This window comes from Lethenteron reissneri, chromosome 23 (genome assembly GCF_015708825.2).
Source record: "Lethenteron reissneri isolate LAM-NWPU_2019-01 chromosome 23, ASM1570882v1, whole genome shotgun sequence".
In the NCBI taxonomy this organism is placed as follows: domain Eukaryota; kingdom Metazoa; phylum Chordata; class Hyperoartia; order Petromyzontiformes; family Petromyzontidae; genus Lethenteron; species Lethenteron reissneri.
Genome location: NC_083801.1, coordinates 10,150,962 through 10,178,243, shown reverse-complemented (window position 1 = coordinate 10,178,243; position 27,282 = coordinate 10,150,962). Strand labels below are relative to the sequence as shown.

The following is a 27,282-nucleotide window of genomic DNA, read 5'->3' as shown; positions in this document are numbered from 1 at the left end:
TTGAATGTAAAGTGTAAAGGTACAGTCCTGCAACTACTTGCTCACTCCACTGCTGGCGGAAGGGCCTCCACTAGCGGGAGCTCTAGAGACTCCCTGTAGACGATATTCGTATGTACATGTATTGTATGTACTGCATACATATTTATAAGTTGATACTGATACAGTTGTAAATTCTGTATATAAATGCTTATGAAGACCTGTATGCATAAGGGGATAATTTCCCCCTTTTGTATCCACATTAATAAGTGTCAAATTCTCCAAAAAAAAACACTGTCAAATAGGTACATATGCAGTATTTTCGTCCACTTCTATGTTAGCGGGCATCGCGCGAAGCCGAATATGACATCTCTGCCTGCCAATATCAGCATCCCTGTACATAAGTACAGCAGTGTTGCACAAGGGCAGCCGTTGTTATACTGTTGACCGAATACTGATGTTCGGTGTCGGTGGCACAGCTAAAGCATAGCCTCTGTGCGGCATGTGTTGCATATTGCTGCGGTGTACTTGGTCACACTCTTAGGTTTTTTTCGGTAAAGTAAAGTAGGTAAAAATAAAAAATAAAAATAAGATAAATAATAATAGAAATACTAATAGGAATTATTTTTTTATTTCTATTATTATTTCTATTGTTTATTATTATTTATTTTTACCTACATAATAGTAATAAAAATAAAATTTCTATTGTACTTGGTCACACTCTTAGGTTTTTTCGGTAAAGTCACGTAGGTAAAAATAAATAATAATAAATAATAGAAATAATAATAGAAATAAAAAATATTATTTCTATTATTATTTCTATTATTATTTATATTATTTTTAGAAATACATTTTTTTATTTCTATTATTATTTATATTATTATTTATATTCTTATTATTTATTTTTACCTACGTGACTTTACCGAAAAAACCTAGGAGTGTGACCAAGTACAATAGAAATTATATTTTTCATTTCTATTATTATTTATATTATTTCCATTATTTATTTTTACCTACGTGACTTTACCGAAAAAAACCTAAGAGTATGAATCCTTGCCAGTCACGAAAGCTTCAAATCTAGAAATAAGTACTTGCTCATGTTTGAATGCGTGCAACGCTGCCACTGCGCACGTGCGCGCGCGGTGCCGAGCGTCACGCGCGCACCGCGGAACTGCTCATGGGGGCAGTGAGTGGCACCATGGAGCCGCAGTCGTACTCCACGTCCACAGTGGTGTGGGGCCCCGCCGCCGCTCCGCTCAGGCTGCTCATGGACGCGTCGTGCTGCCGCTCGCGCAGGCTCTGGATGTAGCTCTGAGAGACACGCGGGAGCCCCCACGGGGGTGACAGGAACCTTACGTCAACTTGCGTAGATGGGCAGCTCTCACCTCGCCACGGAACAACGTGTTGCCACGGTGTTTTGTAAGACAGCCTTCTTAATACACTACCACATTGTGCGGTCTTATCATTGTCTTTGTTCACAAGGATCTTAGGAATGCAAAGGCTGTGACATCTTTCTCTCACCTCTCTCACATCTGTCACCAATTATTCTTCTGTTCAGTGAAGAAAACACCCCAACCCCCTCGTTCAATTAAATAATCTTAGTGCTATTGCATCTCACACACTAATGTGCACTGCCGTGCATTTTGTGTACGTATTTTAATTAGACGTATTAATAGTAATTAAAAAACTGTAAGCCCCAAGGATATCGGTGCTATTTGGACACCAGAGAGATCAACTGTGTTTTAAGTGAGCGTCTATGAAACATGAAAGGCTGCTGCATATGCAAGAATTGTAAGCAGTGGCAGAATATTATTGCATCATTTTCATGTTTGTGCCAAGACGGAGTATACCCCTGGGCTACATAGCTAATCTTTCTGGCAATGTACATGTCCTTTAAACTGAACTCAGCCTGCATAGATTATCTCAGCTGAGATTGAACATTTTAGTGGTATATACAATCCTGCTGCAAATTTGTACAATTTCACTTTGGGGCTGTAAGGACATTAAGAGTTGAACGATACTTCTGGAAAATCGACTTTAAAACTCAAGCCTAATAGCTTTGTCATTACTCTCCCAATACGTCCCGTTTCCATGAGAGCATCCAGAAACCCATGGCCCCTCCAGGGCTGGCCCAACATTGACCGAATGGGCCACAAGGAGCAGTGCAGAGACGAGACATCTGCAGAGTTGCGCTTGCAGCTAAAACCAAAGGCCAATGGCATCAATGGGAAAACAAATAGCACTTTTTATACACCTTATGCCACAAGGGAGTGGGGAAGTGTTGGGCATGAGTTTGCAGTCATAGCATCAGCAAGGGAGGAGCATAGATGATATACAGTGGTCGTTTTAAAAAAAAAATCATTTTCTATGATTTTATTTCAATTATGCGTTTGGTGTCATGCCATGAGCAATTTTTTTAAATGTGAATTCAGTTAGAGCATGGCCCATGGAAGATTATATCACAGAAATGCTTCTGAGTTATTCATAATAGGGACATTGCAATGTCCTATGTGCCCTGCTATGGATGGATTCATCACATGGTAATTCAACTTTTTAATTCTCAGAGGAAGATTTTTTGCCAAATTAAAGTAATAACTACATTTTTTAACGGTTTTTGTCGTGGTCAAATCTGCTAATCAAAATATCGTCCAGTTCCCGTTGTCCAATCAATCCCTAATTTTGCACGCGTACTCAGTTCCGGTAACAATGCATGCCTGTATCAAAAGCGCCATCAATTAACCAATGAATTGGCTCCTTTAATGCATTTTGTATGGACGCCTTATTATTTATATATATTTGTGTCGGCCAAAAACGCCGCGGTCCCTACACACTCGAATCGTCTCACCCAAGAAGCAGGCGCCACGTGTCTCAGGCAGATTCATTTCTAAAATCATCAATTAAATCAGGCAAGCGTTGATGTGGCAGCAGGCGCCGCATCATTGACGTACTTCTCGACGGTGAGTTAAACGAAATTGTGATTTTGTTTTTATTAAACTTCATTGCTCTGTTTGTATGTCGTCGTCAAATCTTGTAATCAAAATGTCGTCCAGTTCCCGTTGTCCAATCGATCCCAACTTTAGCAGACATACTCAGATCCAACAACACAATGCATGCCCGAATCAAAATCGGCATCAATGAATCAATTACTTGCCTCGTTTAAAGCAAATTATATTTTGTATGCAAGTCTTATTCGACGAGTGCTTTGCGAACAGGTTTTGTGAAAACGATATATTTATACCAACGTAGGAGTCGAGAGTTGTTTGTATGTCGTGGTCAAATCTTCGAATTAAGATATCGTCCAGTTCCCGTTGTCCAATCGATCCCAAATTTTGCACACACTCAGATCCAGAGGCAATGCATGCCTGCATCAAAATCGCAATCAAATAATCAATTGCCGGGCTCGTTTAAAGCAATTCATCTTTTGTATGGAAGCCTAATTCGACGAGTGCTTTGCGAACACGTTTTGTGAAAAAAAAAATAGATTAATACCAACGTAGGAGTCGAGAGTTCAAAACTCGCCTGAAACATTTTTTTGGTACTATTTCTTGTATTTTTCCTTATTTAAGGTCAACAGTCACATTCAATGCGTTGGTGTCTTTACAAAAGTTTATTATGATGTAGTGCATCCAATGGGACACTGCATTGAGAGGGTCCGTGACGTCATTTTTGCACTAACCTCATTTAAAGTGAATTTTTTACATTAATATTGATTTTTTTTCCATTTCAAAATAAAGCTGGTTGTGGTGGACAAATCGGTTGAGTGTTGACCTTTTCAATACATTCTGCAATCAAAACTGTGAAGTCTGCACCAAACGCTGCTTTCCAAATAATATTTACAGAGTACGAGGTAATGAAAATGCATTGCACTATCTACCAACCGAATTGTCATCAAAGCAAACATTGCAAATGTGTTCGCATTGCAAGCCACACATCAGCAGTAACAATAGAGCTGCACCGTCAATAGCTCACTGGAATAATTTGGATCCTGGTGAAATTCCAGATGTGATTCGAGTCTTACCACAGCCAGAACAACGTCTATTATCAAGAGTGATACCTTTTGTGAACATCATCAAATTCACTCGAGAATTCGGCCAATATGGCTTCCATGGACAGGCAGTGCTCTTTGCTATAGACATCTTTGAAGTTAGTGACACATTTCCATGAGCAATGGCTAATACTGGAATGGTTGTCATCACAGAACATCTTGAAAATCTCAACATCACACGTGCATTCTCTATACATCGTGAACAGGTTTACGATGCACTCAACTGGCTAATTCGAAACAATCCACTTTATCGTGATGTAACAATCAATGAAGAAGCAAACATCGCTGATGTACATTCAATTGCTATTCCTGCGCAACAACCAGTGGGGCAACATCAGCCGCAAGAACCTGCAAATGCTTGCATGCTAATCAATGAAAGATCTACCTATTTTCCCGCATATAACCCGCGGGGTATACCACTTCTTACAAAGAAAACAAGACCCTGCGGGATATATGGAGGTGCGGGCTATCCCAAAAATATTTTGCACGTGTGACATGTCATATCTCGTTTAATGTTTTCATGGTAGGACTATCCACTATGCAACACTTACCTTTGACTAAAGCACTGCTGAATAAACCACTCACAACTAAAATTGCACATGTTATCACGTTTTAAATTATTCGAATTGTTTGTACAATGAAAGGACAATGTTTGAAGTGGGCGCACTTTGAGGCTATGGATTGCACAATGGGAAGGGCTTTAACAAGCGTCTACCAGACGCAGAATCGGCCAACGGCGTTACCGTAGTGCCGCTATTGTCTGCACAGTGCTCAATAAACCAGTGTTAAAACTGTACAGGGGTAACTACCGGTCCAGTAGCTGTAATATGATGAGGTTGAATGCTGGTAAGCCTAACAGTACGCTTATTTACGTATCTACCAGTTATGTGTTACTTATTTATTGGATATTTACTTTTGTTACTTATTTACTGTATTAAGTTCACTCCTTTCTGGCTAGTTTGTTTTCTTCGTGCACGTTATGATTTTAATGTTAACAATTGATAGTGGAATGTATTACAAATGTAAACTTTGTATTAATATGAGGGAATTAAGCTGCGGTAACGACGTTAAAGATATCAATGCATGCGGGGTATATGGAGGTGCGGGCTATCTGAAATTAGTTTTACACAAAACGCTATTTTTGCGGGGTATGTGCGTCTGCGGGTTATATGCGTATGCGGGCTATATGCGGGAAAATACGGTAGATTCGTTTGCGCAGCATGGCATCAAGCAACTGAAGATGTGTTTACATGGGCCAATGCAGGTGTTCAATGTTGTGCAATGGTGTTGGCAAATATTGTAAGAGCTGCTATACTGCCACCAAGCATATGGACCGCAAACACATTGAACGTGAACTTGATTGTGGGTGATGAAATGTATGAAACCATTCGATTGGCCAAACTTGCGAAGCTAGGATATACAATGACAGCTAACGGATATCTGGAAGTCAAACATTTCGAGTCTTCATCACTGGTCGAGCTGGAGTGGCCAAAACATTCCTACTGAAATTGTTGAAATATCAAATCAATCGTTGCTTTGCAAAGAAAGCTGTCATAGTCTGTGCGTTAATTGAAGTCACTGCGCGCCTTATCGGTGGATCAACTATTCATTCCACATTCAAATTGCCTGTTCAAAGAGATGGTCGAAGTGCTACCATGTCACCATTAACCCGACATTACTTACGAACCACGCGACTACAATGGAAGGACATTGAATGCATCATCATCGATGATATTTTAATGGTCTCATATCAGATACTATGCATGATTTATATGCGTCTTCGACAGCTGAAGAATAAGTATGATCAATTTTTCGGTGGTCTCAATGTCCTGTTGTTTGGCGCTTTGATGCAGCTTCCTCCAGTTAGACCAAAAAACACAACTGTCACTCCTATATATGGTCAGCCAGAACATCTACAACCAGCCACTAATCTATGGAGATTTTTCACACTGTGCGAGCTTAAAGCCAATATGGGACAGCAAGTTGATAATACGTTCATCACTGTATTGAATGCACTGCGAGTTGGAGAAACGAGAGCTGAGCATTTCGCAGTATTGGAAAGCAGACGTCTTCAACAACCAATTGGAGAGTTTGCCATAGATAAAGCTCTGCGAATCAATCCAACGATGAATCAAGTTAATGCTCATAATGAAGCAGTGCTTCAATACTTCAGAGCTCTTAAGACCCCTATGTACACAACAACAGCACAATATCAATTAGTGGATGCTGCAAGAAATGTTAAAAATATCAAAATAAGCACAATCATTCCTAAGGACATCACATGAATTGCTAATATTTATAGGAGCCAAAGTCATTTTAAGATCCAACATTGATGTCTCGAAAGGACTTGTAAATGGTGCTGTTCGATATATCAGAAAAATCACTTGCCCTATTCCTAGTTGTGCAATTGCACGAAAGACAAATAACTGAAATAGTTCCAATGAACTTTGGCAAGGACGACACCAAATTAAGCCGAAATCAGTTCAGTTCCCTGCTAATCGTGGCTATGGTACAGCTGAACGAAGAATGCTGCCACTAATTCTATCATGGCCATCGACACTGCACAAAATGCAAGGATGTACAGTGGATCATGCAGTCGTGTACTTGGGATCAAAGCTCTTCGAAGCAGGTCACGCATATGTTGCCGTAAGTTGTGCTCGCTCGCTGGATGGACTTCCAGTTGAAGATTTGGACAACCTAAAACTATCCGGAAAGACGCCATGCTGTAATGAAGCGTTACCAAAACTTGATGACGTAAAAAATCATCAACCAAGTTTAAGAAACTTAAATTTCGATTTAAAGCTTTCGTGACTGCAGGGATTCATCTTCTTGGTTCTTTCGGTAAAGTCACGTAGAATGGAAATAATAAAATAATAAAATAAAACATAATAAAATAATTCTCACGACGTTTCGGCCACAACGTAAGCAGCCGTCCTCAGGTGAAGACCAGGTCTGTCGGGGAGACAGCGTCTGAATGGCCGAAACGTCGTGAGAATGATTTTATTATGTTTTATTTTATTATTTACATTCTACCTTAATTTGTGTCTCAACATCTTATACACACAAATATGGTTGAGTACATTGCAAACAACATCAAGGCAATGTATCCAGTTAAGAACAGTGCTCTCAGATCGCACTATAAAAGGTAAGGCCCACAAAAGAAGTAGACTTAGTCTTAGACTGAGTACTTATCTTCCCTTCGACTAATCTACTCTGACCAATAATAGAAGTTGTCATAGGAAGTTGAGAAAACAAATGGGTTTAGGTACACTTTGGATCACTTTGCAGTCAACTGTTCTTAAAAAAGCAGTTCAACATGGATATGAGTAGAAAGAGCTACTAATAGGGAATTAATAATTATACTCAAAACACTTGTAAATGTTCTACACCTCATCGTAAAGTTAAATGACATCATTATCAACATTTTACCTTCTACTACATACATTTTATCATGTAAATACACTTTGATAAAACTCTAAAATTCTAAAGCAACTCATTATGCATAAACAATATTCAAGGAGTGTCCCACGGTTTTATTTTTTAGTTAAAAATGTAAAATAATATTCTGATCAGCTGGTGACGGCTAAAAAAACGTTATTTTTTTACTTTTGAGTGCACTTTAAAATAAACCCGTTGTTTAAAAAAAATGTTTTTAAGGAGTTTATCTACAACAGAAATCATGTCTGCAGTCATTGGTGACTGGCTCAAACCACCAACTCATGACACTCAATAACCTTTGTAACCCAAAATTTAAGCCAGAATCTCAACTGTGCCAGTTTCTGGATCAGTCCCCAGAGTTACCTGGCCACCATAATGGTTGTTTTTAATGTTTTTGGGCACGAAATACAAACCCTAGGCCTCTGCCTGCCTTGTGGCGATATATATGAAAATATTATTTTAAAAATAATCCCTATTTAATCCCAACCAGTGAATTGTCCAGTAACACCACCATGTGTACGTTCGCAGATGCAAGCCTCTTTATACAATGTACAGGTTTTACATATAATCCTTTACAACCCATGCATTCAGCGTCACCCTATTCTCTGAAGAAAATACGAAACATTACATTCTGCAGTTAATACATCCTCTTTAATCACTTATTATATTTGCCACGTTTGCTTTGTGCGATTGGTTCAATGTTTGTGAATGTAAGCAGGTGTTTTTGGCATCTAGTAGGCATGTCGAGATTTGATAAATCGTCATAATTTTTTTTTACTTGAAAAGCAATTTACTTGTCTTGTGAATACTGTTTCATTTTCCCTATCTCATTTGTACAAGTTTGTTGGCTCCATTAGCCCAAATGTAACAGCATGTCATTTGCATGTCATTTTCGTAAATCATAAATCATTGATTCTTTCAATTGAATGCATGCACCGTAAACATTTGAATATATTTTTACCTGAAAAGATTGATCAATTCATCGTTACGTGCCCAGCATCCAGGCCACAGAACGAAGCCAATGACCACATGGGTGGCCCTCAGAGGCACCACCGCTCACTCACCCATTGCTTAAACTTGTGTTCCCGTTATTCAGCCTCACCAAGTTTTCGCAACAATGGAAGGACTACTACAGGAGTACCCCACAACTCGGTAGCCCTGCATTTTCTGCAACGTGCAAGGGTGTGGTGGAGTGCACAGTGGTCACTGTGAAGTGCTGCTGCAGGTCATACCGGAGGCAGCACATCTCCTGTGAAGCGGCGCACGGGGCACGGCTTGCGGCGGTAAATGCCCTCAGGGGGGACGCGCTGCCGCTTGCCCGCGTGCTGTTGCTGCTTCTGCTGTCGGATCCGCATCATCTGCACGCGCTTTTGCCGGTGCCTGATTATCACTGCACCACCGTCCAAGCACATGGCAAGATAAGATGTCACCGTGGATTTTGGAGCCGTGGTTAACAAATTTACTCGTGCAGCCGGAGGATGATGACCAGGAAAAACGTATGGTGGTATACAGTCAGGTGAATTTTGGATGTTGGATGTCAACTGAAACCATTATGAAATCTTGAGGGAGAAAGAGATGACAAGACGTGGTGGCAGTAATGGCAGTGACCATGATGAGATTTTTATTGCACCCTTGCATGCCATTCAGCAGTGATAATATGGGAGCATGCAAGTTACGATTATTATTTCAGGATGTAAGGTTATCTTTGAATTGCGGCCAATGCTTTCAATCCATTCGCCACTGTTGTCATCACCGTCATACCTTCGGCATGGTTGGGCCTCTCGGCCGTCACCTTCCACTGCACGAGGATGCCCAGCAGGCCGAGCGTGGGCCACACGGACAGCACGGCCCAGCTGTACCAGCAGAATGTCGCGCTAGCGCTGTTGGGCGAGCGCAGCCTGTCGGAGGCATAGCGCACAAGTGCGAACATCTCCACAAAGTAGTCGACAGCGGCGGTCACAACGGCCGCTCCGAACGCCGACGTGGAGAGGACCACGAAGGGCTTGGGCCACTGCAGCGTGAGCACTGCGAAGAGCATCCCCGAGCCCACAAGCGCGCCCAGCGGCACCCAGGCGGTGGGCGGCCGGTAGTAGGGCTCGATGGCCACAAGGGTCGTGGCGGCCAGCAGCAGGCCCAGCAGGAGACCCGTGGTGAAGAGGCCGACTGTGCGAACTAGCATAGTCACGAGGCCGCAGAGCAGGCCGATGGCCAGGCCGATGCCCGCACTGGCCTCGAGCGTCAGTTCTGTGTCCAGCACACGCTCCTTGTGGCACAACAGGAAGATGACGACGGAGCCGAACATGAGGCCTGTCAGGAACATCACTGCCTTGATGCAGCGGTAACCTGCATGAGAGAGATAGCAGGCGCGGGGAAAGACGTCTTTTGCTCGACCATTCTTGGTACAGTTACAAGCTGCTGAAGAGTGATTAATACACAGTCACAGCAGTAGCCAGTGTATGTATGCTGCCTTGACATGAATAGTTGGTGTCCAAAATGTCCTGTTACCTCTTAGGTGCCTAAGTCTGTCTTTGATTTACCTATGTGTGTACTTAGAGCCCGATTTACCCATAGTCTCATATTGTGTAGACCCTCCTTAAGGCCCTCCATTCCATATTGAAGTAACAGCTGAGCGACGATCGCACACCCATCGGATATTTTGCTTTTGAGTTACCATGACATCATCCATGACTTTTTCATAGCTAATGCTAGGAAAAAAAATGTGTTGTTTGTTTCAAGAAATTAGTGTAGCGAGTGATTTATGTTTGATGAATTTACCTTGGTAGAATACATGTCAATTTTACATCGGTAAATTAATGTTGGATATTGTTTTTTTTTCAATTTGTAATACAACATACATACTTGTGCCCTTCCCTCCTATTAGCCTTAGGCCCTTCATAACCTTAATCTGGCCCTGTGTGTACCTATGTTAACATGATGGCAAATACTTTAAGAGCTATACATTGGAGGAGGATAGTTTAGCAAGATCTTGGGTTCTTGAAGTGGCAATGAACACAATAAGCATTCTCAAATGTGCATATGAAGCTAAAGGTGAATACTTGGGACGGTATGGAAGTTGTGTGACCCATCACAATTTGTGCTTTAATACCAACACATTACAATTATATGTAACCATTTTGTTACTTGTCTTTACCCATAAAGCAGTCAGTTTGATGATGCAGAAATCACCGATTCACTTTGGTCACTCGCCCACAGGCGACCAGTCGCCTCCTCATCACTACCATGGTTACGATTCCCATGAACTTAACCAAATTGACTCCTCCACCCGTTTTGAAGACGCGGACTACCAGACAATTTTGTCTACACCGTGTTCAACCGCCATACTGCAGGTTCCATTTCTCGCTTTCCCTCCATGTTTTGCAAAGATTTTATAACTTTGCTCAATTGAATAACCTTGCTTAAATATTTCACCTTTAATAATGCTGTTTGTTGCTGGCCACTTGGTATTTTAGGCCTTTCGGCCTGTATTCAGCAATACTGATAAAAACACAAATCGATGCTTTGTGGGCGGCGAGAGGGCTTAGATGGGGATGTGTGTGGTTCTCAAATGTTACTTATTCTAAACTCAACCCACTCTACAGCGTTGTTTGTGCAGGCTATATCCATGGGCATTATTCGAAATGAGCACATTTCATGGATAGCTTACAACATTTCAAAGAGAACATGTCTCCTGCTTTCCATGCAAGGAGTGAGTGTTAACTTTGTTCCATTTTTTACATTTTGCCCCGAGCAGTAAACTGTAACCCAAGTCTTACGCCGGTGTAATAACGGCTTTGTGCTTGACCATTGCTACCCCACCAAAGACTAAAGCATGACTGACTGCGGATGGGCGACCCCGGCCTCAGCCACATCTCACCGAAGAAGCAGTAGACGATGCCGAAGACGCAGCACGTGCCGCAGATGGCGGTGGGCACCACAGTGTACGAGCGCTCGATCTCGTCCTTGCAGTTGCTCCACACGCCGCCCTCCGGCACCCAGTCCAGGCCATAGGGCCTCGCCGCAGGAGTCGGTGTCGGGGCTGTGGGGGCGGCGGCAGCATCGATGGGGGCCGGGGAGGTCATGGTGGCAGAACGGGGGACGGGGCGGTCCCGCTTGTGACCTCGCTGTGGCTCTCCTTTTACGTCGTCATCATGCCGCAGGGCTTAGCACGGGCAAAGCACGGGCACAGGCGTGGTCCACAATAGGCCTGCAGGGTAGAGGGTGCATCAGCACAGATGTGAGACTCGCCCATGACCAAATTAATAGCCAGGCGGTGGTGGTGCACGCCTGTAATCCAGCACTGGACGCGAGGGTTGGTGAATCGCACAAATGTTGTGAAACTCCGTTCCTGTAGCGACCGAGGTGCCATACCGTCACTCGCCAAGAGAAGCCAGTACAGCAAGTGGACTAATCGCCATCCGTATCTATCTGTAAATATAGAGTTTTGACCCCTTGACTGAAAACATCTTAAAAGAAAGACAACCTAATAGAGAACCCTCATGAAAACGAGTCCTTTGACTTAGTGTAACTTTCCTGGATAAGTGCATTATAAATATTAAATTATTATATGAACGTGCCATACCTAAGAAGCTAAGCAGGTCTGAGCCTGGACAGTGCTTGGAAGGGTTATCACTGCACAAGGGTTGGCACAAGGCTGCAGGGGCTTTAGGGGCTGCCTGGTTGGCAGCCCTGCCATCTATGCTCTCCGACTTCACCAACACACCCTGGGCAGGGTAGATTGACAAAAAAGGTCTCTACACAGTGGCGGCTCGCCACATTTCCACTACGTGGGGCTATTGTGAGAGACCTCTGAACATATGGTGTTCTAATTAAGAAAAACCTCGTCATGTTATTAGCCTTCCCGTGAATGTGATATAACCGTCTAATCCACCAACGGCAGACATTTTTCAACAATGTGAAACAACAAAACTGACACCTTTTTTTACAAGGAGTCGTGTTTGCATAGACTACAATACCTGCAGTCATAATGCAAACAAAAAACATAACTCTGATAATGTATGCACTGTCCTTGAAGTTGATTGGTCCACACCCGAGACAGCTTTCCTTAGAGCCTAGTCTCACATGGGTTGGACCAGATGACGGCAAAAGGCGCACAACTCAAAGACAAAAAAAGGTGTCAGTTTTGTTGCCAGATAAAAAGGGTAAAAAAACAATTATCATATTTTTTGCTGGCAAATGAGGTTCCAATGGAATATGAAACAAATCAGCAAAGCACTTAAATGCTGTCCCCATGACCATCAAGTCCACACTACAGGACCCCTTTGACAATGCCAAAAGCCTAAAGAACAATTAAAGATGAGCTGACACAACTCAACAAATTAGCCAAGGCAACCAAGACACCGCGTACTGAACAACATCAGCCACACACCGTGGTACACCCACCTACACAAAAAGGACCGAGTTGCTTGACATTCAACTGCTCCTGCAAAGTCATCCTTTCAAATTGAATATTTAGGAGTGACTCCACAGTATGCCTATTCTTTGGTTCATTCGGTAAAGTCACGTTGATAGAAAATAAAATAAAAAATAAAACGAAAAAAAATACAAAATTAATAACAAAAATTTCTATCTACGTGACTTTACCGAAAGAACCAAAGAATATGACTTCACAGTGTTCGTTGCTAATTCTTCGTGCGCTGCACCTGCTGCCATCGTCATTGCTGTTGTTTCCTCCTGCAGCGTGTAGACCGGGAGCTGCTATATTTGCACAGCGCAATCTCGCCTCGTCACATCGTCTCATTACAGCCGCGGGCTCCTTCTTCACCGCCCTGAATGGGCCTCGAACGGCATCGCTACAATGCGAGAAGCTGATCGCACCGAATGAAGAAGGGACATCTCTCAATTCGGACGCCTTCACAGCTGCCCCGGGACCTCCCAGAGGCACAAATCACACTGTGGTGTTGCAGCGGTTTCTAATATGAACAACTTAAATGCTATCTTCATTAGGAAATTCACGTTGTAAGAATCATTATATTAAAAAATATATTAACACAACAAAACAATTTATAGAAAAGTATTTTTTAATTTGAAAGATAATTTGGTGCCCCAACGCCCCTAGTGGACGAACCGCGCCTGGCTGTACATGAACATTAGCCTGAACAATATGCAGGGCTACGAGGTAGCTCGGAGATGGCTATACGATCTTTGACCTGTATGTGTGAATTTGTGAGCGTCATTTCATCATATATGTAGGTTTTCTCCAGGAACTCCGGTCTTGTCGTCGTTTACGTTCAGATACACTCCACGAATCTGTCTCGGATCGGCGATCTGGAATATGTTACCACACCCCACTAACCCAGCTTAAATATACTCTGCCAAGCTTGGTGGTGTTCATTCAGACGCTGTCTTTCCGACAGACCTGTTCTGCACCTGAGGACGGCTGCTTGCGTTGTGGCCGAAACGTCGTGAAAATTGTATTATTTTATTATGTTTTATTTTTATTATTTTATTATGTCCCTTCTACGTGACTTTACCGAAAGAACCAAGAAGATGTTACCACACCCCCCGAAACGCCATGTGCAATGTGCCGCTTGCCATGGCTACTCGTCACATGCATCCCATCTACCAGCGGCTTGGGAGATATTCAGTGAGAAATGAAGCCTCGAGTATACCGAACAAAGAATTGGGCCAATATCTCTTGAAAAACAATATTGCTAATCACTGAAAGCATCTTCCATTTTTTTTTCTTACTCAGCACATTTCAGTACTACAGTATTTGAGTAGTTTCCGTGATTAGAGGATGAAAGTAGACAAATAATTAACTCGGTAAATAGATTATTTTTCGATTTAAAGCTTTCGTGACTGCAGGGATTCATCTTCTTGGTTCTTTCGGTAAAGTCACGTAGAATGGAAATAATAAAATAATAAAAATAAAACATAATAAAATAATTCTCACGACGTTTCGGCCACAACGCAAGCATGTTTTTATTATTTTATTATTTACATTCTACGTGACTTTACCGAAAGAACCAAGAAAATAGATTATTGTTATATACAAGTGAATATCGCTCTGATTATAAGCTACTCGTCATAGTGGAATTTGGGACATTGCTCAGTGGTTTGAGCAGCAGCGTGTCCAATCGTGTGACTTAAAATCCATCATCCCTGTGGTGGGGCGGGGAGTCTGTAAAATGATTAAACAGCAGGTAAACGCAACGGTGATTACCTACACAAGCAATGGAAGATTCACAAACCAGGACCATTCCATTGGTAAATACAATTTCCACAACTGGCTCAGGACTGCTATTTGTTGACGAGTGCTACCCATTGCTCACTGGAGCATGGGGACATCGTGGCTTTCAAAATATATGGAGTTTATAATTTTCGGTAAACATTACATACTTCAATTCCGAGTATCCTCTTGCTGATGAATGTTAATAGGTGTGACTTTTGCGTGTGAAATCATTTATTTGTCGTGTTACAACCGTGTCGGGAGAAAGAAGACAACATGTGTTGGAATTTAGTTAAAAAATGTTAATGCTTGTAATTTTGTTTATCGAAAGTGTGACTATGCTAATGGGGTACAATTATTAAAGTCGACAATTTTCACTGGATGCAGAGGAAGTGATACCTGCTATATTTTCCCTCAAGTCTCTGCGGAACAGGGAAGGCCGCTCTTTTATTTTGCATGCAGTATGTTACTGTAATAATACACTCTTTTGTAATAGACACGATCCGTGTGGTATTATACATCCAAGAGTTTATGACATTCAAGGAAATAGATTTTTGTTCTCTTCGCAGAAAATAGCATTTAGTTCGGCATTCGGCTCTGTGTCATCGTTATTGCCATTGTGTACAAGTTGTGGTGACTGGCTCGCCCCTGAGCATCTTCTCCCATAAACAAACCCCTCGCGTCCTCTCGCTCCTATCTCAGCAGGGCGGAGGGGGGGGGATGTCTCCTTGTGAGTGGTCACACAGGGATGAGCAGACGTGGCAAGCATCGGCTGTTTAAAAACTCGTGTCACTTTGTCGATATTGACGAATGGGATTTTGAAGAAGGACATTTCATTCTATTTTTCTTACTATCTACGACTTCTTAATAGTATGTTAGAATATTTTTTTTTCTTTTCTTATTTCCCAGCAGGGTGATCAAATGTATTTTGTTTCAAAGAAAACGTTTTCAAATGCGATCAATTGCAAACGAACGAATGCAATACCACTGCGAACTGATGATGCTCTTAGACGATGCTGACCAGCAATGAACATCCCGTGCCTAAATTTCGATTTTAAGCTTTCGTGACTGCAGGGATTCATCTTCTTGGTTCTTTCGGTAAAGTCACGTAGAATGGAAATAATAAAATAATAAAAATAAAACATAATAAAATAATTCTCACGACGTTTCGGCCACAACGCAAGCAGCCGTCCTCAGGTGGAGAACAGGTCTGTCGAGAAGACAGAGTCTGAATGACAGACCTGAATCCCGTACCTAATGCACAGTGCGACTCGCTCTCGTTGCATAAGCAAACCCACAGCCATAAAGCAGCGATTCTTTGCACATCACCGACCTGTCATAACCCTGAAACCAACCTCGCTAATGATTTCTAGACTCGTAAAACATGCCCGAGGCTGCCAGAGCCAAGTTTAACTACCCTAGCACAATACATGTCCCTCAAATAAAAACACAAGAATCAACAATACGATGGAGTATTGCAGTTAAAAAGCACAAACACATTAAAAAAGAAAATCTCACGGAACAATGTCGAGGATGAAATGGTACTTGCATGTAGCCAATGCATTCTCCCTTGTAAAATGGTTTAATACATCATTCCTGCATCACAGGGTCCACTTGCATAATGCCTTCTTCAGCAGCCACGTAGCTTAAGGTGTTGTTAATCTTTTGAACAGAAACTTAGCGCTCAGCGGAAATTTCTGGGTGCAATTCAGGTGTGTTTATTGATTGATGCAGTCAGAGTGTGCTTGTGATGTAGAGCAAATTTCAATTATGCCACTCTCTATTAGTGTGTAATCTGCAAAGACCACAATCATTAATTTTAATTGCCACTGGGGGCTTCGTGACTGGGCAGCCGTGTGTAAACGGAATATACGTGACTTTACCGAAAAAACCTAAGAATATGAATAGGAATATGCTGAATCCTGCATGCTACACCAAGGTAGAAAACGAACAAGAAAAACATATCGCTTTTCACAGTCATATACTCGAACAGTTTTCATGGAAATATATCAACACATTTAATGAGGCTTGTTTGGTTATTTTGCCTGCACGAATACCGATTTTGTACGCGGCCTTCCTCCGTGCATGTTCTTTCGCTAAACAGCATCAACAGTGCACATGTACACTGCGTTCCTTTGTTTGAAAACACTATCTGGAATTACCTTCTCCACAACATCGCATCGGTATGCCTCGTGCATATGACTCAACCCACTCTGCAAATCCAGGCTTAAGCCATTTTGTGTCCTATTCTGTATTAAACCTTCAATTTCTGTATTAAACCGTCATGCATTAAACCCAAATCTGTCATCACCTATATCTTATAGAGATATGTTCACGTGTGGAGCGGTGGTGTCATGGTTAATGCACTGCCCTACAAACCTGGCAAAGGCGAGATCGATTCCCGCTCACGGTCAACATCGGCAACAAATATCCGAGGCGGTTCTGGGCCTCCACTAGGTCGATTCAGCCTTATATGTGTACATGGTGTTGTGTGTAAACATTACCACTGCGGAGACTAAGGCAACCCCGTGCGTCATGTAGTGGCCACCCACCCCCTATAGCTCCAGCAATTGCCCCAACAGTCTGAAAAAGGCGATACGGAGAGCGTTGTCTTTGTTGTGGATATGAAAATACTTCCAAGCAATGATAGGGTGTCATACATTTGCAGAGAAAACCCCGACGTTACAGTATACTTCCAATGCACGTTGTTGCTTTGCGAAAATCAGATAACGTCAAGGATGCGTCTATGATTATAATTACAGCATAAAATCGTGACCGAGAACTCCAGCCAGCCTCCTCCTGCTGCTGGCCTCACTCTACCCCATTCCTCATTTTGTCAATGAGCAATTGGCTAAGCAGACAAAGCTATTAGCATTTCAAGGCGCGTGCATCTTTGGGGCCACCTTCACATTTAAAAAAAAATCCGTATCAGAGCGATCTACTTTGCTGCCTTCCCGTATATGACCCTCATCTCTCTCTGCTACCTTCATCTGTGGCTGTCAGTCTTATTCCACGTCTCCTTTTCTGCTTAGGGGCATCTCTGGTATCTCACTTATTATTGTGCCATCGTGTTGCTCATTCATTGCAAAGGCACTGCAGAGGCTTCTGTGGAGATGGATGTCAACAAGTTATTTTTGGTTGACCTTACTCTTAACTGTGATATTAAAATGACATGTAAAGGGCTGTTTGAGATAACCGATATAGGCATTCCTCGATTTACGAACGTTCGGTTTACAATATTTTGCGTGAACCACAATTCACATATTTACAGACGATTTTCAACGAATGAAATCGAATTTCCGCCTTAACGAAATTCCACATTGCACGTGCCACTACATCGAACAAGAAGAGCACATGGGCGGCTGCAACATCGATCTTTGGCAGCATTAGGGTAACCCTTAAAGTGCTACTGCAGCGACTCCACATCACCATTGCACTTATTCCCACGTGCAGATCTTTTGGTGAGTGCATTGTTCTAGTTTCCAATGTATTATTCGATCGTTTTAATACGTATGTTCTTGATTGTATTTTTTATGCAAAGTTATTTAATTGTAAATTTATAGGTTAGGATTAGAGTTGTAATGAATTCTTCGAAACACATCCCTAATTGTTAGAATTAAATTCATGGGAAAAGCCATTCCAATTGACGGAATTCAGTTTGTGCAGGTGGGTTTTCAAGAACGTATAACTTTCGTAAATCGAGAGATACCGAAAGTTAGGTGGTTAAATCAGTCACCCTGTACTATACAAGCGGTGAGGACAATCCCAAATCTCCACTACCAAAGATATTTGTTGTCTTGTTTCTAGATTACCGACTAACATTGACAAATAACGATTATGATTATGATCTGTCGTACAATATAACAAAAAAAATGTATATAGCTTTTCTTCCTTTATCCTATAAATGTACTTGGATAAAATAGACGATTATAACACAACCCACTGCTGTGGCTCAGCAATAACCTATTTAATAAACTCCGTACATTTTTTGTTAAAAACAATGGTTTTATTAACAACTTTGTTTAACTCGAGAAGTCCGTCAGTGGCGCCTGCTTCTTGTGCGAGCCGATTCCACAGTTTAGGGACCGCGGCGTTTTTGACTGACAAAAAAATAAATAAATAATGAGTCGCCCATACAAAAACAATCATAATTGATTGAAAGGAGGCAATTAATTGATGAATTGATGCCGATTTTGATACAGGCGTGCGTTGTCTCCGGATCTGAGTACGTGTGCCCAATTTTGGAATTGATTGCACAACGGGAAGTGGACGAAATTTTGATTAAAAGATTTGACCACGACAAACACAAGTGAAGTTAAATAAAGCCTGATGATGATTGCTTGTGTTGCAATCGAAACGTCGTGAGAATTTTATCGTTTTATGTTTATTATTTTAGTATTTTTCTTCTACGCGACTTCACCGAAAAAAACAAGAATATGAATTCCTGCAGTCACGAAAGCTTTAAATCAAAATTTAAATAGAATAAAACTGTTGAAGAATGCACGGCCCTTTGTCAAAGTGCTGCTGGATGAAGGACTGGCGCCTGCTGTTCCGGTCATGGGAGTTGTTGTCACCACATTTCACTCGGCTCTTCAGCGTGGGTTGATACCCATGATGCTTCAGGAACCCACTGGAGCTATGCACGTTTACATCTCAGTTGGGAACTCATTTCCTGAGAGTTTGGTTTGTTTTCCATCCTCCGTACCTCCGATGAGTACAGTTGGCTATGTACGGTGAGAATGAAGTTCATACCCTGAGTCAAGGCTACGCAAAGCTGCACGCTGCTGAGATCGCTTTTGTCATTCCATTGTCTGCTGTAGATCAACGCTTTGCTGCATTACATTTATGTGAAGTAAACAACCCATGTAAACACGATGGGTAATAACAACAGTAGCAAATGACTTTGATAAAAAAAAATTGTGCAGTGTTGTGTACAATACGTGTTTTTGTGCGCAATTAGTACATTTGCACCGGTTTGCTTTACGACAGACATTTGCTCAAAGTCGTCTTAAATCATTTTCAGTATGCTGCAATGTCCTTTAAAAAAATAATGTAATTAGAAAACAACTAATTGCAATCTAATTCCTAAACTTATTATGAATGTGCCATATTATAACTTAAATTAAGCAATTTGCATTTATAGTTTTTTCAAATAAGGTTGTATTCTCATGTGCTTGATTAACAGCCATGGAGGCACTGGGCAATTTAGCAGATACTATAAATATTTAGCACTGATCCTACATACAACAAGGTCACAATCTCACTTGCACTTTAAAATACACATCTGTCATGCAAAGGGTCCAATTCGTTAATGAAAAAAAGTATAATCCTGAAATGCTGCATGTCAGCAATATTGTATTTATTTTCCTTCTTTAGCCAAAAAAAATGCTTTCGCATCAATAGCTTCCAATAAATAGCCATCGCAGAAACAGAGGAAAGTGTGGACATTGCTGCTCTGGTTGAGAGAATCTCTCATGGATTTCCCTATGTTGTTCTAGCAAAGAGCCTATCTCACTGGCACTGCTTGACCACAGAGTAGTGTCTTGGTCAGGAAGAGACCCATGTTATAATTTTGGATGAAATATGACAAGAGCTTTTGCTAAAGACTCGTCACCTTTAGTTCCTCCAATTGCCATTATCTCATTTATTCGCGGTGGTCTGTATGATAACAAAGTTTTCGAGCTGTCAGGTTATTATCAAGAAAAATCATGATTGTGTAATCGCCTGTCTGGTGATGAGCTCTGCTAAAAACGAAAAACCTTAGCAACCGCAAGGTTTGCATGTTTTACTGCGCACTTACTTGTAACCACCACAAAAATGTTTGCACGTGTGAAAAACATGTTTTTTTTGTGTGTGAAAAGTGCCGGATAAAATAAAATAACAACGATTATAAATTATACAATGCATTGCAGTGAACTGATAAGAAACCGCCACTGATGAAAATGTCAAAATGTCAACGTTTAACATTTTCGGTAAAAACAAACGTATTGCAATGCAATTTCCTGCTTTCTCTCAGAACACACGAGGCTGTAAAAGGGCACGCGTTTTGCAACCTATCGGACATCAAGAACCGTTTTTGCTGTACGCACGCAGAGCCTTCAGCTCGTGCAGTATGCACTGGCTCATTCGTGGTCAAGGGTGAAACGCCTTGCTGCCCTCTTGCGAAAAACGTAGGCAAGCGGTGTATACTCATATGAACCCATTACTCGTTACACATATGGCACAGACGCTACGCATGTGAACACATTTATCACACGTGTGCCACAGACGCTAAGCATGTAAACACATTTATCACACGTGTGCCACAGATGCTACGCATGTGTGGAATACATGATCACGGATTTGACACAGACTAATATAACCATATACGTGCTCTAATTTAATCATATTCCTAGGAAAATGCATAGGAATTGCCTCTGGCTATGTGAGATAAACTCGACTGGTACCCCCCTAGAAATAAACATTCACGTCATGAAATAAATACATGTGTAGTGACATAGAATTGGTCACTTAGCAGCATAGCGCTGGCTGCTGGCAGGGAAAGGGATCTGCAGCTTGTAGCAGCCCTGACTGACAGCAGGCCACGTGATAGACCCGAGAGGGATCTAGGGGAAAGGTTACAGAAGGGACACGTGGAGTGCCCGCTGGTAGGTTCCAGAAGGGGGCGTGGCCAGGGCGGAGCCAGGCCACGCTGACAGTATAAGAAGGGCCCCGGGAGGGGACCTCGGGGCTGTCGTTTGGAGTGGGATCCCCGTCGTTGCTGCTGAAGATCGTCACCCTTGTCGCTGTCGTCGTCACTTGACATTGCGTTGCTAGACGGTAGTTGGCTGTCTTAGTTCAGCGCCGTCAGTGTCAGACGGCTCGTGTTGTGTGTGTAGGCTAGCAACCAGTGTAGAGAGACAGAGGAGTGTGTAACAATGTAGGGTGTGTATTGTACAAAGTGTGCTCGGTGTTAATTAAAGAACTGCCTCCAAGAACTTACGTCTCCAAGTCAGTCACTACACACGGCCGTAGAATGAAGTAAAACCAAATTAACCACGAATTTATCTCTTCTCATTTTTTTTTCAAGCATTGTCAAAAAAAAATTGGTTTTGCAGAGAATATTTTATGTGAACGCATAACCAGTAATTATACAGAAATACACAAGACTATATTTTTTCGTGACATAAGTACATATCACAATTCGTGGCCACAAGCACACAGAATTGGGCATAGATAGGGCTGGTTTTATTTTTAAAATGTCTATAAAATAGACGGCATCATTAACACAAAACATGACACTCCTGTTCTTATAAATTATAACTAGAATTTCAGAAATATTTATTATAATTTAGAGCCCTGTATAAATCCACTCATGGGGGCCTTTCCATGCCGTGTCAGTCATGTTGTTTGACCATACTTCATCACATTTGTCAGTGCAGGTTGGTAAAGGAGGGGGCCCAGGACAAGTCCAGATATCACTTGCCACTGTTGTTGGCTGGGAATCGAACCTTAGTTGCTGGGTTTATATTTCAGCGCACTTACCACTATTGCACCACTCCTAATGTCGTATAAACAATGCTGTTGCTGCAGCAGCACATCGTTACCAATGTGAATACATTCTTAAATGGAGAATGTCCATTGGTAATGGAGATAAAGTATACATGAAGGAAAGTGCATTTAAAGAAGGTTAACATACTTGAGATTTACACTTGCACACACCACCTTAATTTCAGGTCCTTCATCAGCCAAGGAATCTGGAGCACATTCCACATCACAAGAGTATACAATTCCACATTGGAACACCAGATGGGAAACACGTACTATACATTAAGGGACATGTAATATCGTAAAAACATACATACAGGCAATGACTGTAGTGGATATCATGCTTATATAAGGCAGTGAACGTGATATTGTTTCTTTAAGGCATACGTGAGAGACTAGAACACACCTGTTCTGACATTCAGGGTTTCTATGCATTTAATGTGCATGTAGTCAATCACATCAATTGTTTCTGCTTCAAACATCAGTCTGTCGCTTCAATGAAAAAATACATTGAGGGGCATTGAATACCAACGTTTTGTTTTTTGCATCTGATAATTGCCGAATCTCGGCTTTCAGCAGGAACCCACTTGGCACGTTGACATATATTAGTAGTGTTAAAGGTGGTACAGGTTATAATGGTATCGTGACATGAGCTCATGCCCCTGCTGATGTGTCAGGAGAGAATCGACAACAGGTGTGATTTGGGAAGGATATATGTGCTTCATTTAATAATTTATAATGGGGAGACATTGTCACTCGCTTCACGAAACATAAACATTCGCAGCCACATCGTACCGACAAGTAGTTTTGAAATGTTGGAATTGTGGGCAGAGAAGTGGGGGTTATACCTTGCGCTCAATGCGTTTTTATAGGTTTGCCAATTCTCTTTGGCACTTTTCTTTAATACACAATCCCCATGCATTAGTCAGAGGCACCCGCAGTAATGGAACTGGTAGTGCGCCAAGCTATATTGAACATTCATCATCTATTAGGAACTAAAAGTGAATTTGGTTTTATTCCTCAAGAAATCATCTTGCTGTTAGATTTTATATCAGGCTGTGTCGTATTTATCTGCGACAGGCACATGCCAGGGGAAGAGTGATGCTGCGAGAAAGTCCTTGATGGTGCTCGGACGATTTTTCACAGGGCAGCTTAGTGGCACCGTGCAAAATAAAATAAAACAGCACAATATTCATGGGATGGAGTGACACACCAAGGTTCCTCCATAATATTTACACTTTATATACACACGGTCGAGGCAGTTTTCGCTGATAATCACGGTCATTAATTTCATTAAACATCAGGGGCTGCATGTCACGCTGACCAGGGCAGTGCACAGTAATGCGTGACAATGTGCAAATAGGTATGCTGAAGGGGTATCACTGCGTTTCTCTGCGAATGCTCACTGGAATCTGGATGAATGTGGGCATTGCAAAACAACTGCCTATTGATTATTGAACATCCAAGCCACTAAAGGGAGCAGGGTGAAGTGAGAATTATGGTCTGAGCTGGTATTGTTTCCGTTTTAAAACATACGCAAATGCATTTTTATTGTATGAATTGCATTAATATATCCATGAGATAGATAATTGTCTCTTTAACACGTAGTCTTTCTTAAACCAAAATCATCGATATTACGGGTTTTTATTGGGTTATATCGCGTAAATATATGAATGTGTCGTTAAACCCGCCACCATCCGACACAGCCAACTAGTAAGGGTTGTCACGTAAACTGAACATGCCAATTCGTCACTAGTACAGCACTAACCGGTGTGTTGGAGAGCCAAGCCACAACATTTACAATCTGAGTACGACGTTTCGACAGTAATTACAACTAGCTTCATCTCTTTGTTGGTGTGTGTATATCGGTTGGCAATTCACAAAATTATGTGTACCGTATTTGTTTTCCCAATTGATCGTAGCATACGGGTACAGCATATCCTTAATCTATATGTTCAAGACTATCAATGACTGTGCATTATTATGAAGTTAATTACATAAAGGTTAGATATCGGGCATCAGTTGACAAGTCAATCTGTGGCATAAAAAGAGAGAAGTACGGTGAGGAGTATAGGTTTGCAGAGCCCCTGCATGCTAGCGAGTGTTTGTGGACTTAATGTACTCGTACTTGGTCACGATTCCAGCCCAGAGCGATGTTATTTCTAGCTTCTGAAAAAAACACATAATCGTGGGGGTGTTTCACCATTTTCAATGTGTTACATCTGAGTGCCGTTTGCTGCGCAGAATAAGTGGCTCGTCGTCTTGACAGCTCAAACTGGGCACACTGTGTATATGTTACCGAATCAAGCATAAGACTGAAATCTATTTTGCTGTCACTGTGGCCAAATGTACAGAATCAGAATTTTTATTTAGACTGGGGGAGGAATCCGATGAGCTATGCAGCTCTTTTCCACAGATGTCCAGTGTGGGCGGATCAGCGAGCTACAAGAAGAAACAATACAGAACAAAACAACGATAGGATTCCAAAATAGAGAAAAGGTAAGCAAGTCGCTAAAAATAAACAAACATAAAGTAAAAATTGTCCATACATTCCTGCCCATGTTTCTGCTCCAAATGCAAACCTTGGCAAAGCAGCAACGTGCAGCAAGAGCCCTCGCCTGGTTGCAAAGGCTACGTAGTAAATAGTACACAAGTGAATAAATATGCACTTGAGCTTGCACTGATCACCATCCCCCTCCACCCACGCCCTCTCCCTGCGCCCACGTTCCTCACACGCGTCCTATAGAGGCACTGTAACTCGGCGATTGTCAACATCTAGCCAGCATTGTTTAGAGCATACTACATGCAACTCAGGCGTGCCGATATAAAATACAATGATGATGCAGTTAACACATTTTTTTCATTTAAACTCAACACATTCGTCAGAAAAGAGGTGATCTTCTAGGCAATGGTCCTCCATTCACAGCACGCAGATATGCCAGAGAGTAAAATGATCAGTTCGTACCCTATGCCGCTTGAACTTGTGGTGTTAAGTGTAGCGGCACACTCTGCTGTACTGAATCCACACCTGGATGCATCTTCCAGCTGTACTATGCTGGATGTGACTCGGGGAATACTAGCACCAAGCATCAGGCACGAGTCGTTTTTTTTTCTTATGAGATATTTACATGATGCGGGATAAAATGCTGGAATTTATAATTGGACGTCGGCCACTCTGTTCTTTAGGTGGGCATTCACCTGTGAGCACAGAACATTTGGGTGGTGGCAGCTGCTCCGATGCTTGTTGGCACTCCAGCAATAGCAGGACTGAGGTGCTGCAATGTGAATCAGAGGATGTGTCTCTGGACTTGGGAGCAGCCCGTGTACTGTAGCTGATGGAGCTATCTGATGGGGGAGCACGATGTATCTACAATGAAAACACAAGAGGCCACGTCGTGGCCTTCCCTACAATTTGCCCAATCATAGCAAAAGCTATATTGTGTTAGTACTCAAATTATGAACAGTTTTCCAGTCCAAATTAATAAAAATAAAGCAGACTTGCTGCCAGAGCAGCCTTCATAACAATGCAAGACAATGTGTGTGAATTGTAATATGAAAGGAGACAAAATAATGTAGTTCTAGTTGTGTTTCATGATGATACAATAATTTGTACGTCATTCGTGTCACTTTGCAGAAGGACATTGGTAAATTCATATTTATGTATCGTTTATGTTGAATACATTTAACAAAATTTTTATGGAGCAAATCACTAAGTACTTAATTTCCTACACGTATAACGCAGTACGGTTGTTTTTTTGTTTACATGAGAGGATATGAAATATTATCAATAGATATTTATCTGGTGTCCATTTGTCCTCGAACACCTTCGGAGCAAATGGTGTTTAATGACAAACATCCCCACATGCCAAACCAAACAGGCAAATACTGTGATTCACATATTTAAATATATATTGAATGCACGAGCACACATTTTTTTTAATGAAGTAAACAATAATCACTAATCTCTAGATCGTTCCGTGGCATAGCATGGACAATGCATGACATTTTTGACCGATGTTGGCAGCGTTATGGATTATGCTAAGCCGAGCTGTGAGCCTGTCTCCATTTTACCTTTGTCTGCTGTTTCGTGGAGCCAGCCTTGCAAGAGCCATCGGGATTCCTCAGCTGACGGAGAGAGCAGCCGTTCCATCACGAGCTCATGGGGAGGCTGGCGCCGGTTCGCCCCACCTGCCCTGCACACCGGGAACCGGCGCGGGTTGGGTGGGGTGCTAAGGCCCTCTGGCTCGAGGACATCAGCTCACCGTAGCCGGCGAGAGAGCAGGGGGCCAACGCGACGCAGGCTGGACACGAAACGGTGCTGGCGTGGGACGGAGGTACCCCCCCACCACGGCACTGTATTCACATGCGCGCACGCTTGCACGGACGCACACAATTGGTCTGCCAGCTGTGTTCTCTGTGCCAGAGCGGGCGTCTGCTGACCTCACAAGGATTCTACCATCTCTGGGTTTTGTAGGTGACGTGACAGATGGAGGAGGCTCGGAGACACAATGGCTCTGATTAGTCGATGCGCATCCATTTCTGGCACCGAGTCACCGCTTCATTAGAAGGCATTTGACAACATGTTTACCATCTGGCTTTGGCTTATTCATCCCTTAAAATGGCCATGTACAAGCTTCATATTGAAATGGTTTGTTCCGAGATGCAATGCCATAACCCAGTGTGGGTTATTGAAAAAAAAACATCTATTTTACAATCGTGATGTCTGTAAACAGAATCACTGTGCAGTTATAGAAGCATCTGAGTGAATTTAACAGCAGTAAATGGTAGAACATATTTCCGCGATTGTAAAATTATTTTTGTTATAGTGCTAATGAGATAACAGCTTGTTTTCTCATTGTTTTCAAATTGAGTAAACGTAATATATTTGATGTCCCCATCACGAATGGTATAGCATTTAAATGGTTTTGTTTCATGGTTATTTCATTTATATTTCAATGTTTTTTTTTTCATTTCTACCAACATATGGCATTATAGTGTGTTTGAATTAAACACAAATCATTTCATTCATTGCCAAATATACCCAATAGAGTGATACAATATAAATACTGTACTGTGCATACATTTTGCCTCCATAGAAACAGTGTTC

The 27,282-nt window shown here is 41.9% G+C and overlaps 1 protein-coding gene across 2 annotated transcripts; it reads right to left on the bottom strand.

Moving 5' to 3' along the window:
- Positions 1–905: 905 nt before the first annotated feature.
- LOC133345766 (transmembrane protein 198-like) lies at positions 906–26,410 on the bottom strand. Of its 2 annotated transcripts, XM_061556736.1 has the most exons (6): positions 26,247–26,328; positions 22,327–22,384; positions 11,334–11,663; positions 9,221–9,802; positions 8,692–8,849; positions 906–1,287 (listed from the first exon to the last, which is right to left on the bottom strand). In XM_061556736.1, exons 3-6 carry the CDS (start codon positions 11,536–11,538, stop codon positions 1,129–1,131), a joined length of 1,104 nt encoding a protein of 367 aa, XP_061412720.1. In that variant the 5' UTR covers positions 11,539–11,663; positions 22,327–22,384; positions 26,247–26,328; the 3' UTR covers positions 906–1,128. The 2 variants fall into 2 exon arrangements, with proteins under 2 accessions (XP_061412720.1, XP_061412719.1); XM_061556735.1 differs by lacking the exon at positions 22,327–22,384 and having other exon boundaries at positions 26,247–26,410.
- Between the last annotated feature and the right edge of the window lie 872 nt (positions 26,411–27,282).